General features: G+C 34.5%; 1 protein-coding gene across 13 annotated transcripts in view; it reads left to right on the forward strand.

Moving 5' to 3' along the window:
- The window catches only part of CDH18 (cadherin 18), a 493,283-nt gene that overhangs the window by 470,720 nt on the left and 5,091 nt on the right, over positions 1 to 17,472 (forward strand). For all 13 annotated transcript variants that reach the window (XM_036400351.1, XM_036400425.1, XM_036400360.1 and 10 more), the window contains 2 exons: positions 5,530 to 5,647; positions 16,122 to 16,373. In XM_036400351.1, coding sequence (XP_036256244.1) covers positions 5,530 to 5,647; positions 16,122 to 16,373 — 370 coding nt within the window. The remainder of the gene's footprint in view (positions 1 to 5,529; positions 5,648 to 16,121; positions 16,374 to 17,472) is intronic.

Consider the following 17,472-nt stretch of genomic DNA (forward strand, 5'->3'; position numbering starts at 1 on the left):
TGCAGGGCATTTCCTGATCTAAATATGGTTTGTGTATTTTTAATAATTCTTTAATAACCATCTCATATGAACCTGTCAAACTTTTCCTACAAAAAACATAAATTTTTGGAATCTACTATTTCATGCACCTAGAAATATTGTAGTTTAATTGCATGCTTCAATAAGACCTTTTTTTTTTTTAATCTTTTCATACTGTCTTCAATCAATATTTACCAGTTCTCTTGGGAGAGAAAGAGAGAGTGCAGTTGGTCTCTATTTATTATCACTGTGACATGCATAAATCTCTAGTACATTGTCCCTTAGCTGTCTCTTGTCCTGACTGAGTCAGTCCTACTTAACTGGGGCAATCGGTGATAAAGCCCTTCCAGACTTTTGATCATTAATCTTTTCTGCCTTTAAACTTTCTCCAATTCCTCTCTATTCACCTTAAGATAGAATCAAGATTCAAGATGCAGGTATGCAGTGATTTAAAATTCTTATAATATTTCATGCTTCATAGTATATGATAATCTTTGCTTTGATCTTTAGTATTTTCATAGCAATTTCTCAGAATGACTTTGCTTTTTAACTAGTGAGCATGGAATGCACAAAACTGTGCATGCCATAACACCAATATCATTAAAGGTAATAGTCAGATCAGAGATCACCATCATGTGTGTGAAGTTAAGACTTTATGTTATGTATAATGAATTTCCTCTGTCTTTGTATTGCCTGGCTACTGAGTATTGAAAGGTCTTTAATGTCAACCCTTCCTCTTTTCTTCTTTGAACAATTCAATATCACGAGTAGATTTGGTGGGCTGATAATCATACTCTTTATAAAATCACATTTATTATTGATCACTGATCAACAAGTGGCCCAGCGTAAGCAGGAAGTCACTGTGGCTTTCTCTTCTTGTGTAATATGCAATTTACAGAGGAGATCCTATTTCCTGTTCTTAGAGCAATTATGTGTGCAAGAACCTTCCCTCTTATCTAATGATTGTATAGTGTTCTTTAGTGCTCTTATTGAGACACTGGAAAATCCAAGTATGTCTGTCTGTCAACTGAATATCTCTTATTAAATGCTTATTAAATTAAAAATAATGCTCTGAAAACATCAAATAAATGCAAATATAGAATAATCGGAACTTGCAAAAAAACTAATGTAAGAAAAAAAATCTCTTTTAAGCATTAGTTGCAACTGATTCAACTTTTCCTGATATTTTAAAAAAATATATTATTAAACAATAAATATTAAATTCTTTTAATAAATAATAAGGTAAATTATGCAAATCTGAAGCTGTCTCAGAAATGTTTTTTGCTGGGGCTGCTGGGGCTGTTGTTGCTGGTAAGTAGCTAATGTTTTGTAGAAAAATTTTAATTCTCCAATAGTATTTTTACAAATGATAATTTATGGGCAAGATCTTTAAGAGATACAATAACATTTGCTCACTGTTTGGGCCAGCCTTGTGCTTTTCCCTGAGCTAGTGTTGCATGTCTGAATGACCCCTGACCTCAGCCACACTGCAATTTAACACCTGAGATTAGTGCTGCTATGAGGGACTCTACAAGCTGTAGTTTAATACCAAAGGCTGGACCAGCTTGATGTTGTATTCTTCAACTAACAGGGCTCCTTTACATATGTGTAATGAAAGATTTTTTTTTTTGCATTTCACAACAAGGTTTCAGAAAAATTGTAACATTAAACAGAAGCCAAAACCAAACACAAAAGGACGTGTCTTGCTCAGATGTTACAAAAATGGTGTTCAAAAATATTAGGGAGGGGCAAATTGATTGCAGAAGAAGACAAATGTTCCATATGCTATAAAGAGTTCCCAGCTGGGTGGCTCTGAATCACTGAAAAGACAGTATAACTTTAAGTTATCCATCATCCTATGAAAATGTTTCATAAGATTTATTCCTAAATAACAAATTCAGTACTTCTAGGGACATCTGCTTGACTTGGGCTTCCATGTTGCACTGTCCTATAAGATCCACTATTTCTTTCCTCAGCACATCTATTTTGAAATTTTTGTGTGTAAGATAAACTAACCTGTAAATAGTCATTGAAGGACTTTTTGGTTTTGCTTATTTGTTATCAAAATACCATTTTATGGAGTGAATTCACAGTATCATCTAATCACAGAGCTGTCTCCTGCTTTTTCCTCTCCACTGCTCTGTTTTTTGGGGAAAAAAAAAAAAAAGCTTCAACTTTTTAATTCTTAAGCCTTAAATCTAAATGACCAAACCTAAGGCATGTCAGAAAGAAAATGCTTATGAGGAGACAATCATTTCCAGGCTGAAGTGACAGCTTTGGTCACTTTGTAACCATATAGTTGGGAAGATAGACTAAGCATCTGCAACAGATTCCAAGAGAAGCTTGGTTGATATTGGTTGATATTATATATTAAGGTAGACAAAGTAGCTGTGATTTGATCTTAGATGACATTTAGACTTGGAGAATACTGACTTCTCAGCATATACTGATTTTGTGATTGACTGTGAAATTTAGCCACTGTAAGAAAATGACATTTTGCCGTCTTCTAAAAAGGAAATCAATGTTAGTTGGCAAGGAATGCCTCTGCTATGTGTTTGTCATGTGTATATTTGCTTGTTTATTGATTCAATTTTAAAATGATTCTGAGTAGAATTTAACACCTGCTCTCTGTCTTCTTCAATTAGTTCTCCTCAGTTCCTGAAATTCTCTTTTCTCGTCGTGTCTTGCCTTTAAAAAAATATAATGACCCTTCAGTTTCATCCTATCAGTGTTGTCATCTGGGCTTTACTGAAGCTGAGATTATGTCTTTTATTTTAATCAGGCTTGGCATGGTACATGTTAAGGTCTGCTAACAGGCTATTAAGTACTTGGCCAATTAATTAGAAAAGGGTTAATAGTACATTTGGGTGTCAAGATGACGTGTACTTTTGTTTCTTACTGGTGAATGAATGTCTTAGATATATTTTCTGAAAATGTGTGAAGTTCTTGTTTAAAAACAGGCCTCTAAAAATGCTTTGACCTATCCTAGTAAACATAAAATATTTATTTTCTAGGTGAAAAAGCAAAACTTTTATCCCATGTGGTGCTATACTTTTTACATATATGCATGAATTCAGGGAATACTTGTATTTACATGTGTGAAATCAGGGAATATAGACAGTATATTTTGAGTTTTAAAACCAAATAATTTTTACACAAGTCATGTGTCACAGACTCCTTGATCAAAGATATTTTTGTTGCCGAATGGCATGCTCTTGAAGCAGCATTCTGTAAAATGTCACTGAATGTTTTATGTAGCATAGGGCAACAGGATGAAAATTTATCCACCATGCTGTCAAATAAAAGCTGAAGCTGCATGGAAAATTGACTTATATTTCACTGAGAAACAACACTGGGTTTTCCAAAAAATATTTAATAAAATAATATTTTTTCTTATGGTCTTACCTGAAGTTTTTACAGATGTGTATGGCATTTAATGACATGTTTAGTATTTGAATAATAACAAAAATCGATTATTTTGAACATAGTGTTCCATCCCCCCTTTTTTTGTCTTACTGTGCCAAATATCGTTCCAACATTATGAACTAAATATATACGGTTAAGAAAATCCTATCTTTCCGGTTTTACATGATAATGTTACTAACAGTTGTGCCACCTTTGAAAAAATCAGTAGTGAAAAATTAGCTTTTGCAAAAATTTTCAACCAGTATTGCCATGACTTAGGTAAAAGTCATATGCATGATTATAGATATTTCAGGTTTTTTTCAAATTGATTTTACTCTGCTCTACTTCAGCAAAAAGTAGTATGACAAACTAGTAAAATATTATTGGCAACTATCATAAGTACAGTTAGTTGTCTCAGATGTGTATAGTCAATGCAATGTATTTTATTCTATATAGTAAATGGAGTAGGCATTATACCCTATTGAGTTGTCATGGTTTAACCCCAGCTGAAATCTCATCTCCACACAGCCACTCACTGACTCCCCCACCAGTGGGATGGGGAAGAGAATCAGGAAAGTAAAAGTGAGAGAGCTTGTGGGTTGAGATAAAGCCAGTGCAATGGGTAGAGCCAAAGCTGCACATGCAAGCAAAGAAAAACAAGGAAATGACCACTTCCCATGGCCAGGCAGGTGTTCTGGGAGAGCAGAGCAACCTCATGTGTAGCAACGCTGACTTGGAAGGCAAATAACATCACTCCAAACATCCACTCCTTCCTTCTTCTTCCCCCAGCTTTATAAGTCAACATGACATCATATGGTATGGAAAATCCATCTGTTCACTTGGGGTCAACTGTCCTGGCTGTGCCCCCTCACAACTTTTCCTGCACCCCCACCCCCTGCTGGTGAGGCCGTACAAGAAACAGAAAAGACCTTGACACCGTGCAAGCCCTACTCAGCAATGACAGAAACATCTCTGTGTTATCAACACTTTTTCCAGCACAAATTAAAACCACAGCCTCATACCAGCTACTGTGAAGAAAATTGGCTCTACCCCAGCCCAAACCAGAGCATGGTTTAAAAAAATAAATTTGTTTTGCTTCTCTTATGTGAATGGACATAGAGATTTCTGTGGTGTCTTTCAGTTTTAAAACAGACCAAGCCACTGGAGTCTGTGCTGTGTATGTTTCGGGTTCAGTCCAGACTATAGCTGAACATTGAACAGAAAAATTCTTATGAAAAGAGCACTTTCCCTCCCCACTTTTATGTTTCCCTCAGGATATCTATCAGCTCTGTGCAGCAGTCTGTGTGGGCTCTGCTGCCTATATCAGAGGAACAACTTTTATTGGATTCCACTTTAGCACTTGAGTTTCAAGACACAGCATGAAAATGAAAGCAGAGGTAGAAATACTGTTTGGTCCCACATTCCAAGAACTTAGATCAATTTTAGTTGAAAGTAAATTTAAAACACTGCCAGGGCTTTCGAAGGCAAAGGTCCTACCTTTCAAAAATACCTCTCTCAGACATGGTTCTGGCTACATCCAGTTCTGTTACTTTTGGACAAACTAAACTAAACTAAAACCAGGAGTGGCTTCTGTTCTTCCTGTTCTGTTCTCTGGCAATTTAAAACTGATTCTTAACAGGAAATTTTAAGCAGAGATATGGTTAGCAGAAATATTTTAGTTGTTTTTCCTCACCAATATTGAAGTATATTCACTTATTAGGACAGCAGGCAGATGACATTTCACATAGACCATCCCAGTTCAGCCTCTATTTTGGCTCCATAAAAACAGACATTTAGCTAAAACTGTAATTCAAGAAGTCAGCAGGATACAATGCAGATGGTGATAATCTCTACACTGGGTCCTGACTGTATCAAAAGATCAGAAAATATAGATCCTTTAGATGCTTTTACCTGGCTCTGAAGTGTGGTTTCTGAAATATTTCCTGCTAGAGAAATCAAGTTAATGACCCAGTCACGGCATCTGTTGAATTCAGCAGCAGCCAAGTAGAAAATTAAAATAAGGTAAACTTGAGCATCCTGCTGAAGTCAGGCACTATGTGGGTCGAGTTCAAATTTCAACACATTCACTGCTAATTTTTATTTCAGGTAATTCAGACTATCACTGCTACTGACAAAGATAACTCTGCAAATGGCGCAAGATTCCATTTTTCTCTTGATGAAGGACTTTCTTTGAATCCCAACTTTACTCTAAGGAACAATGAAGGTAAATCAAATACATAAATCTCAAAGAAATGGGCTTCTGTTTTGTCTGTGCTGTCTGAATCGAACAGAATAATTTCCATGCATTTCCTTACAGAAACAGAAAACTGTAGCATGTCATCACTGAGCTGTTGGATATCAAGGACATGTGTACACAATATTTTGCAAACTATGAATAATAATATATTGCATTTTGTATTTATATTCTACTTTATTTTAGCATTTATACTTCATACTTTCAGGAATGTTTTTGAAAAGTAGATTAATGAAAAATGGGTAAATTTGTTCTGCTTTTAGGTGAATAGCACCAGATTGGGTACTGTCAAGGTTATTGCCAATTATTGCTTAAAGGAGAAAAAAACTTAAGGGACATAAAAATTGGAATCCATGCTTACTTTTACAGATATGACATCAAGATCAGGTCCTTCTGTGGAAGAAATAGATGGTAGTCTATTTCTTCATGCCTTCCTAAGAAACTGTTCCTAAACATTGCAATCAGAAATTCATAGCAGGTAGTCCCACATGGAAAACAGCCCTCGGAGACTCCCAAACAAGTGTTTCTGAACATTACTTGAGTGAAAAACTGTCTAACCTCCAAAACCCAAACCTAATTCAGCCTTGCTCTTGATCAAGTATTACCTTGTTGTCTCCACTTTGCAACCTGATAAAAATAAGAGTAAACTTTAAATGTTTGTCTAAATTATGCTCCTGATATTTTGTGTATGTGTATTGTGGGGCTTTCTTTGTATGCCTATGTGGAAGTGAATGGGATTTGCCTTGTTTTACATTTATGTATTTGTAGCACTGCTGTGGAATACATTCTGAGATCTTACAGATCACTAGTCCTCTGTAATGCATTAGCTCCATCATTGTTATATTTGGTACATACAGTGATATTGAAACAACTCTTTACAGAATTTTTTATCTGTTTGTAAAACCAATCAGGGAAGGAGATTGACTAATCTTCCTAAAGAATTTGTTCCAATGTTTAACTATGCTTACAGAAGAAAAAGAATCATGCTATTTATTTGGCATATAAAAATGGATTTCATATTCAAGTTCCAAAAGAGATCAATAAATATATATCAATATTAATAAATAATCATAAATATTGAAGGGCTAAATAATATATTAAAACTTTTCCCTAAGTGAGACACCAGCACTTTCCCAGATTAATATATCAATCCCACTCAGATTGTGATGGAGCATTATAGAAAAAGCTAGACACTTGTTCCTCAAATGAAGGAGGGGTACTAAAATATTTCTGTATTTTAGTCTGTGTTTCCAATAAACTCCTTGAGTATTAGACTGTGATCTCATGCAAAAGACCATGTGCATGTTCATTTCAATACAAGATATTTATATCAAGAATTTTTTTAATAGCTCTTCTAAAGCTGTGGTTTGTGACAAAGTAGATATTTTATAGTTTTGAGTATATTTAAAGCTGGGTCTGTATTATGTCTGTTCATTGCTACATAAATTATTTAACTACACAGATTTAGAAGAGGGCATGAACTTCTAACAAACATTTGATGCAGCAATGTCATATTTTGGATAGAAATATTCAACTTTGGATAAAAGCACTTAAGCACTTGCAGCTTTTTTTTTTTTTTTTTTACTTTTCCAAGATCAGCGAGAAATTACTTAGCAATCAACAGAAAGCAGTGTCTGGACTACCCTAAATTGGATTTTATCGGGGGGGGGGGCGGAGGGTAGAGGAAGAAACTGAAAAAGGTGTCTTTTAAGACAAAAGCCTGTTGTGCATTGTGTTTTTATTTCACCAAAGAACGTATAAAATTATGCACTTTCTACAGTACCTTGCATAAACATTCTTATACATACAGAGACTCCAAAAATGCAACTTCCAAATTGGCTATATAATTAAAAAATTACTATTTAACTCAAAACATAATAAGAAATTTATCTTAAATGTAAATACATAGTTATGTTTTGCTTGGTAAAAGGCAATTTGAATCTATTGTTTAAACATTGTCTTTTATTGGGATCTTTTCTTTGTGACACAATCTATTCATAAAATAGTAGTGAAATACCTATGAAGTACATGCAGCTATCTAGCATTTACAGCTTCCATATTTCTCATCTACTTCTATTCACAAACAGAATTTCTTTTGCTTTCTACTATAGGAAATAGCAGAAAGAAGGTGGGCAGGAAAGGCTTTTCTTATGTCTCTGACAAGTTTGCACTTTTGAAAACTCATGTTTTTGAGCATCAGGCATTAAAAATAATCAGAATACTCTGAACAGAAGACAGCTGCTCTGGATTTCCAAATTATATAAAGGCTGGTATTTTGGAAGGATTTTATTTGTTTGATTATTATGTTTCTTAAAGAAAAAACTACAAAAATTGCCTTAAGAGAATTTTTATAATGTTTTGTAGAATGATAAAACCCAAATTCTTGATTTCACATGGAAAAGGGTAGTTAATAGTAGCTGTATCTGTCTCTACAAAACTATATTTCTCTTGCAGTCACCTTCTAATTCTGTCATCCTCTTCTTTTATTTCTTCAGAAAAAGGGTTCCATTTCATAAAAATATCAATAGACATTTTTTCCCCTTTTTTTTCATAACACAAAACAACAGTTTTGTTCTTGAACCCTAAATACACTTTTGCATTAACGTACCCCTATTCATTTATTATCAGTATACTCAACAGCAATGCACTGGATCTTAAAATATTTATGCTTATATCTATGCACTTGGACTGAAATCTAGGGCTTGTACAAGCGAAAGATTCTGTAGTTTTGTTCCTATCTACCTGTATAGACTGCAGCAATATACAATCCCAGCATGTTTATTATTCAGCTCAATAATCTTCTATGCCTTCAGCAAATTTAATAGGTATTAAAGTCTCAGTCCCTGTAATTGATCATTTGACCAGTTAAGCTTTTATCTCTTGGGCCTGAACTTGTGCATTTTCTAAATGAAAACCTCCACAATATGAAATCTCTATTTGTGGAGTATTCACCCTCATAATGCAGAACTTAAAACCCTCAGGGAAATGTAGGTCAGGATAGAGTGACAAGGCTATACCAAATATAACATCCAGCAAAATTGAGTTCCTCGATCCCCTTCTGTATTCTGTTTGCACTACAATTTTAATTTGAAAGGAAAAAAAAGGAAAATACAGACTATGATAGTTTTTCTCTACTGTATTCTTAAGGTACAAGAGATTCTTTGTTGCTATTTAACTTTTATTACATACTTGAAAAGTACTGTTCAGAGAAAGTAAAGGCTTACAAGTATGAACTAGAGGACAGACAAAAAAATGATGCAGTATCTCTGCTCATGTAAGCAAGGTAGAACAAGAGCTGGAAAAGAATTTCTTTTTTATACTAAGAAAATGCATTAAGTTGTAATAATTTTCTGCAGCTTTAAAGAGCAAACCCAGAGAAGAAGCCTTTCTTTTTTGTTTGAGAATTGTACTTATGAAGTTCTTTTAATGAAAACAGGTTTGTTTGCAATTTATTTTGCCTACAAAATTGTTACAATTTCTATTAAAACCTGAAAAGCCAAGTACTTTTTCTGCTGTGCTTTTATATTGCAAATCAGATTCTACATAACTCATTTAATTGCTGTCTCTGTTGTCCTTGCTTTCTCTTTTAGGATATTGTCGTTGACAATTTTGCAATCCTTTTTCTAATATAATAAACTCATACTTTTTATAATCCGAAATATCTACTTTTGCATATCCCATTAAAATCTTTCCATAATTATATAGGGCTAAAACCATCTTCTGTTTGGAAATCAGAATAAAGAAAACAGAAGTTCTTCCCAGTAGATCCATTTCTATGAATTCTAGAATTGTACTTTTTTTTTTTCTTACCCTAAAAATAATAATATTTTTCCAGATGCCTAAGGAATTGTGGATATATTTCTTTTTTCTTTTTTTTTTGTCTGATGGAAAATGCATCTGAATGTGTCATTATTATCATATTTCCAAGCATTAATATGTAGAGTCACTTCTCTTTCAGAACTTACATAATATTTTTCAAGAGATGAAAAAAGATTGAATCCTCAGAGAACAGTTCACTGTGAGCACTTGAGAAATTTCTGACTGTAAAGCACTGTTTTGCTGGTGCTATTTTTTAATCACAAGTTATACAATTTTCCATGGATGCTTAGTGGTATTGTAAATTTCCTAGACAAGAAGGGTTTATGCAGATAATGGACACATTCACCCAACACTGCCAGTGAGATCTGTGCATTCTCTTACTTCAATAAATTGAGATTGCTGACTTCTGATAGCAGTCTAAGTTTAGCTTACTTTCAATGAAGAACACCTCCCTAGAGAATGCTTAGCATTTGTTTTCCTCTTCTTTTATTTCTTCAGGACAAAGGTTTCATATCACAAAAGCATTTGCAATTTATTTTTCCCCTCTGCCCACTTATCTCAAAGATCTGGCCCTTTGATTATTGCCCAGTGATGGAGAATATTCTGGAATTGGAATAAAGGTATGCCATTTTTCTGATACTATAATTCTGGAGATTCAATTTTCTTAATTTTATGTCAGAAGATTCATTAACACCCACAGAAGTGAAGATGTGTTTTTCTGTAAAATTTAGAGCATGATGAGTTCAATGGCATCTGTATAAAATGAAGTTTTTAATGTATTCATCCACCCATGCCTGTGATATATATTAACCTTTCTCCCTGTGTCACAGATCAAAAAATAGCAAAACAAAAAAGATCAATTTTACTCATCATTGCTGTTATTTAGAAAGAGAACAGCCTCCAGAGAGTAACTGATTCCATCCCAGTGTGAATTTCTCACAGAATCTTCTCTTTATCACTCTGCCCTTCTTATTTCCTACCATATTGGACAATGTGCCTGTGAATGAACTTCAGAGCTTTGCAAGTTGCAAATGAATATGCCAGATACCAGACCAGGACTTAGTTGTTCTAGAACACCTAAAGTGGCCTTTAAAATGGTTGGATTGAAGCCCCCACATTGCAACCCATCACAAGAGGAAAACGCCCTGCATAGTTCCGGCTTTCATTTACATCACAGAGTCGTGCTTGTTCTCGTTGTGTGATACTGTGAATTACTGCTGACCTTCTGTAAAATAACATCCTGCGAAGGGGACAAGTAACTGGAGAGAAATGATATCTGAGAAAGCGCAAAGTTAACATCACACAGGGTGACTGAAGTACAGTCCACAGAAGTACTGTTACTGTAAATGGATTGAATGTCTGAGTAGGTATTATCACAGAATCAACATATGGAAGTTAAAAAGGAATTCTACCATGATTATAACAGAAAACCAGGAGCAGCTACTGTAGATGGGAGACATTTTCCCTCTTCAGGCCTCTGAACGTCTTTGAAATTTTTTTTGTTTTAAAAAATTTAGCTCTAAGATTGATCGTAAAGTTATTTTAGTGCATAGTGTAGAGGTTCTGCATTTCTTTTCTGGACTGCAACTTGTTGGTGATTCAAAAACCAACTATAAGCAAATAACTATATTTCAGACCAAAAATGAGTTCTATGTTACTTTTTATTTTTGCTACCCACTGAACTAGAAACTTACGATAGCTTCTTGGCCATTGGCAATGGCTTCGAAGACAGCAAAAGAGAAAAAATATTTACAAGAGCTATCAATCAAGAAATGAAACAGAAATGCATATAATGTAGTTCACATAAACAAATTAACAGCTCCAACTTTAGAAATGTAAGAAATGCAAATCATTCCAATATATCTTCTTTGGTTTTAATTAGTTTATGACTTCTCAGAAAATTTATAGTAGTTGAACTGCTGACACAAGCAGAACTGAAAATTGAAACACGCCTTAAGATATAAACAGGATTTTACTTTTTTTCTTTTACCTCCATTTCTCTTGTGTCTGCATTTAATGCGTAATGTGTCAACAAAATTCTCAAATTGTGAATAATAAATGAGCATCCTCCAATGCACTCCAGCAGTCAGCTTCCTTGGCCTTACCATTGTATCTCTGTTTCCTTGATTTTCCTATGCCCTCATTTCTTTATTTAGCTTAGAAGCTCAATGTAAAAAGGCAGAGATGATGGAAAAAAAGACTGTGATAACAGCCTTTTATATAGTGTACAGCCTGGATTAGTAAACTATGACATCTTCAGAGTGTGAAGAGTTGCTGTGTTACAGCCATGTAGCATTTCCCATGGGTAACCTCAAACTCACTTAAGAAAAAGCTTAGCTTCTAGTTGATATATTTGCAAATAGCAGCCCAAACAGGAGTAAGTTTAGATCATTAGAAAGTTTAGATCATTAAATGGAGCAATGTATAACACAAGCTATCAGATAAATATTTTTTCCCTACATGAGAGTTGTTAATTTTCCTTAGCTGTCAATCCTGTAATCTCCAGTGAGTCCTGGTTCTTATCATACTCCTCAGGGGTGAAGTTCACCATTTAAATCTATTGAGATAAAAAAATCTTTCCTTCCAGGTCTAGAAGAATGAGATCTGTGGTGCTCCTCATCCTATTTCTATTGCTGCTATCCTATATGCTTGCCTTCCCCAACTATTTGCTTTATCTTTTTTCAGATACCAAAGAAATTTCTCACTGCATAACCCTCTGGCTCCCTTTCAAACTACTGCTGTTGATATAACTTTTTTCCCCTTTTCAATAAACTCTTTTCTAGGTCATCAGTGTCAGACTCTATACTTGGCTTCCTATAGCTTTTACAGATGGAGAGATTTTTTGCTCTGTGCAAAGCTCTTAAAAGTTACTGTCTTTCTAGCTCTTCTCTCAACACATTTCTATAATGGTTTTTGACAAGGAACAAAAGCAATTAAAATTTGAAAGCTCAGAACACCAGCATGTTGGATGGTTTTCAGGATGCAGTCAATATTGCAGTTTGGCTGCAAGAAACTTTTTTTCTCTCCATTCATTATGTTGGCATACCTTTGCATATGATTGTCCTCAAGAATGGAGTTCTGAAAAGAGCATCAGAGATGTAATCGCTGACTTATGGCAATATGATTTGCTTTGGTAATTATCTGCTATACTTGATTCTCAGTGACCTTTTGAAAATCAGACACAGTTTCCTTTTTTGAAAAAATGTTAGATATCTTCTTTGTAAAATGTTTTAAGAAATTTAATGAGACAAAAATAGTATGTGAGAGTTCAGATACTTTCCAGTATTTTACTTATATACTTTATTTGAGTAAAATATTTAAAAATTTTTAAAATTTCATTGAAGGAAAAACTTTACACTGTTTCTTTGAGAATGTTTATCATGGGGTATGTTATTACAGAAACTTCTGGGTATGTCATGCAACATCTGTTTCTACAGAAATCTATTTACTAACCAAGAGAATATAAAAAAACAAAAATTCACCATGGCAGTTCTTTGAAATTAAAAATTTTGTACTGGTTCCCTTTTTCCTTAATTTTGTCTTATACCAATATTTCATTGTATCCTATAGTTAGTTGTATAATGTTAAAAGTACAAGAAAAACAATTTAATATTGAGTGAAAAAAATACAATATTGAGAGAAGAAAAGTCTATTTTTAAATGTGTATTTATTCTTTACAGTATAAAATTATCAGTTCTTTGTTTGACAAGGCCTTCCTCCCAGATAAGCAAGGTTTAATTATAGCTTTTTTCACATTTTTTTCACTGTAACATTGAATTGTATAATTTTCCCATTCCTTCAGTTTTTTTCTCTTCTTTCCTTTTTCTCTTAACTTTAATATTTTTTTCTCATAATTTCCCTCCCATCTGTCCACATTTACCCTTGTAGCATACATTCTCACATCTCAAGGTTCTTTCCTTCATATCTTTGCCAATAGTCTCTGCGCTAAAATTACTGCAAGATCCCTGATCAGGAATCCTCAGTTTTTCTTCATTATGCTCAGTCTCTGATGTTTTTGTTGCCAGCAAGCATTTTCATCACTGATACTGGAGCTTTGCACTGGATCATTCACTCTTTTTAAAATTTTAGTCAAGGGCAGAGCTCGGCCATGCACCTCCTCTTGACTCTGTGTAGAACCCAATGGACCCCAGACTTCATTATCAATGGGTTTTTCTCTTTTGAATTTACAAAATAATGTGAAAGTTGTATTGCAGCTCAACAGCATACTGTTATCATATTGCAGAAGGAATTTACATGCCACGGTGTGTCATGGTGCCTGCATGAGGCTATTTAGGAATGCTTAAGGATCTGCAGACTGTTGGAATAATGTTGAGGCAGGAAAAAAAATCCTGGTGCACTCTTGTCCATACTGCCTGAGAAGGGTTGTTGGTGTATGTTAATAACAGTGACTGTGCTTGAGTGTTATGTGAGAGTTCTAGTTGGCCCAGAACAACAAAACACAAAATATTTTGGGGGCAGGATGTATATGTAACAACTTTGCAAAGTATATTATATCATGGACATTTTATAGTCTTCCACAGCATTATGGTCTTATGTTCTCTTGAAATTTTTCAGATTAAAGAATTATCACCTCATTACAGTAAGGTTCTGTAACTTGAATGAATAAAGTATAACAGTATATATAACAGTGTAATAAGTGACAGGTGTCATCAGTCATCAAAATACAGCATTGTAGAAGTAGACTTGATGTAAACAGCTAAACTTGATATAAACAAGTAGAAGCAGGACTCCAAGGCCTACAGCAAATAAGTAAATAAATAAATACCTTATATTGCACCCACTCCAAGTGGAAAGAACAACACTTAATGAATTTATAACAAACTCACCATGCTGGATATTCCATATTTCAAAAATAGGGGGGAGTGTGGAGGTGTGTTGTGGGTGTTGCTTATGTACAGAAGTAAAGCTAAAGAACTTCAGTGCTGAGTTCTTGGTTTATCAGCAATTGTATCACTTCCCAGCTAATATATGTATTTCTTGTGTGAAGCCTGTTACCAAATATATTGTGATATTATGCCGATGTGGGATGATATTGGCAGTTTTTCTAAATGTCACTGTCAAATGCCATGCAAAATAAAATGTTGGCAAAAGTGGGTTAAAATAAATGTTTTAAAATTTTGCACAGAGCTTGACAGAAAGTATAGCATAAAGAGTAACCACCTGAAACAGATCTTGTATCCAGTTTAAAAAAAACCTAACTCTTTCACTCAAATGTGTGTGCAGCAGTCTAATGGGCAAATATATGCCACACTGGCTGTTTTTTTGCACTAGATTTTCACAGAGTTACATGGATTTCATTTTTCCATAGATTATGATAAAGACATTTAATAGTGTAACTACACTGGTAAGGAAAAATAAGAAATTTTCTTGTTTGTTGGTTCATAATAGGAAGATGAACCTGGCAGAAGTATTCAGTACTTATCACCCTTCTATTGTTTGCTAAAATACTCCAATCTCATAACCCCACAATTTGGAAACCATGTGACAAGGAATACAAGAAGAAAGCTCTTTTCTTCTAAAGTCTCTTTGCATCTATCAGGCTCCATCTCTCTCTCTCTACAACTGCTTGTGCTTCAAGTTCTCACTGTTTCCATTTTTTTTAATTTATTTTGGACTTTTTTTCAGAGGCTAGTAATTAAATAGTGGTGGCAACAAACTGAAAATAAATTTTACACATATGAATATATACTATATATATATTATTATATACACATATAACTATTTATTGCTGCAACATTCCTTCCCCTGCATGCTCTTTATGCCTCTTAATTTCTTGGACTTGAAGGAATATGTGTGACAACTTCCTAGGCCTATGTAGGCACTGTCCTTAGTGCCTACAAATGCTCTTGCAATATGTGTGTAATAAATCACGAGGTTTTCCTTGTCTATGCCAAATGGACCCATAGTTAATGGAAGGGTGAAAATGTCTTATGTCACTATCTCCCCCTTTCTTATTTATCTTTAAACTCTAATAGTTTAGAACAGGTAATATCTGCTCTTTTCCTCTTCCTTTGCCTTCCTTTGCCTTCCTCTTCCTCCAGACCTCTTCAAATCACGTGTCTTTGGTCACTGTCCTTTCAGATGTTTTCTGAAAGCTCACTAAAACTTTAAAACCTTTAATAAACACTAAAACATGAAAGTCTCATTTTAGTTTTTACTAAATGAGTTTTAATATTCTACTGAGTGTCAAGAGGATTTTGGATTTTGCGTTGCACAAAAATTTTACAATAGTTATCCTCATAATTCCAGATATTCAATTTGACAAGGGTTCATATGCTACCAACAGCATAGCATAGGATGAAAAGACTTGCAAATTGGGCCCAAAATGTTTGTCAAAATTCTCTTGATTCCAATAAAAATACAAGAGTTTTAAGTACTCTTATTTATATAATGTTAGTTACTTTTCAACTCCTCCCCTTTTTCATCTATTGACCAGAAAGGCTTCTTGGCAAATTTTAATTCTAGACTGTGCATTTTCATAGATTAGGGCTTGCTAGTTTTTGGAAGCCCCATGCTTCCATTTGATGGGAAACAAACAGTAAATAACTTTTGTTTTTTTCATGTTTTACTTCACTGAATTGTTATTCTTGTTTTGATATTGTAGATAATACGGCCAGTATTCTGACAAGACGAAGGAGATACAGTCGAACCACTCAAGATATCTATTACCTTCCCGTTTTGATTTCTGATGGTGGCGTGCCCCCTCTCAGCAGCAGCAGCACCCTCACCATCCGGGTTTGTGCCTGCGAGAGGGACGGACGAGTGAGAACTTGCCATGCTGAAGCTTTCCTCTCCTCGGCTGGCTTGAGCACGGGAGCTTTAATTGCCATCCTGCTCTGCATTGTCATCCTTCTTGGTGAGCCATTTGCAATACTAAATAGTGCTGTCCCTCCAATGCCTCTCGGAATCTGGCAGGGCACAAGGTTTCAGTATGGCATGCTTTTGAAACAGTGGTTGCCCTGTAGTAGAAGGCAATTAGACACACAAAGCTGTGATTAGAAGGTAAAGGTTTAGCTAGAGTGCATAGGGGAAAAGTACCTTTAAAGTACATTTTAGAATATCTGGAATCCAGTAGAAAATTTTTTCAGAGGCCATCAAGTAATTAGCAATGGAGATCTTTTTTTTCCATAATTTGGAAAGATTTCAAAAAGAGAGGACTCTAATACTATGTCTTGAACAGAGTGGAAAATTATAGAAAATAGATGGGCAAAGGTTTTTGAAATGCATTATGCTGTAAGAAGCATCATTAGCACTCTACAAAAGCCATTTCTTAATTACCTTTGTGGGATAAACTAATAGCAATGCACAACACAATCCACAGGGACAAGGGACATAGGAGACTATAAGCAGACTCTTAAGATTAATGCCATTACAAGTGTGTTTCCTCTTGACTCTTTTTAGGTTTTTTATTTTTCCAGGTCAATTCCAATGTTACCATTAGTTAATATTGCGGTTGGTTTTGGTTTTTTTTTTTCCCTGTCAGAGACACAACTTGCTGCGTGCATGACTCTGTGCTACTCATGTGATTTTCTGCACAGAGATGGCAAGAGATAATAGCAATTGCAGTGTAACTGAGAGGATATTTTGAGGACTTTTTCCCCAAAGACTACATTTTCTAAGACCTACTTTCTTTACAGCTTGCTTCAGTATTTTCTTGTCAGAAGGCTATTTTAAAATATATAGTTATACATTTATCTTGTAATTTTGTATTTTATTACAAATAAAATTGAAATTGAATATTCATAAGAAAAAAAGAAATGTTTTCCATAATAATTAAATTTATATGCTAAACATTGGTTTTAATGAAGCACTGAAAGCCCTGGATTATGCTTCTGAAAAATGCTAACTTTAGTTGCTCATTTTTCATTTACCTGAAAGAATGTTATCTCCATTTATCTCCTTTATGAGATCCCTAATAAACTAAGTAGCAGATGATCCCAAATACCAGTACTGAA

Source organism: Molothrus ater, chromosome 1 (genome assembly GCF_012460135.2).
Source record: "Molothrus ater isolate BHLD 08-10-18 breed brown headed cowbird chromosome 1, BPBGC_Mater_1.1, whole genome shotgun sequence".
NCBI lineage: Eukaryota > Metazoa > Chordata > Aves > Passeriformes > Icteridae > Molothrus > Molothrus ater.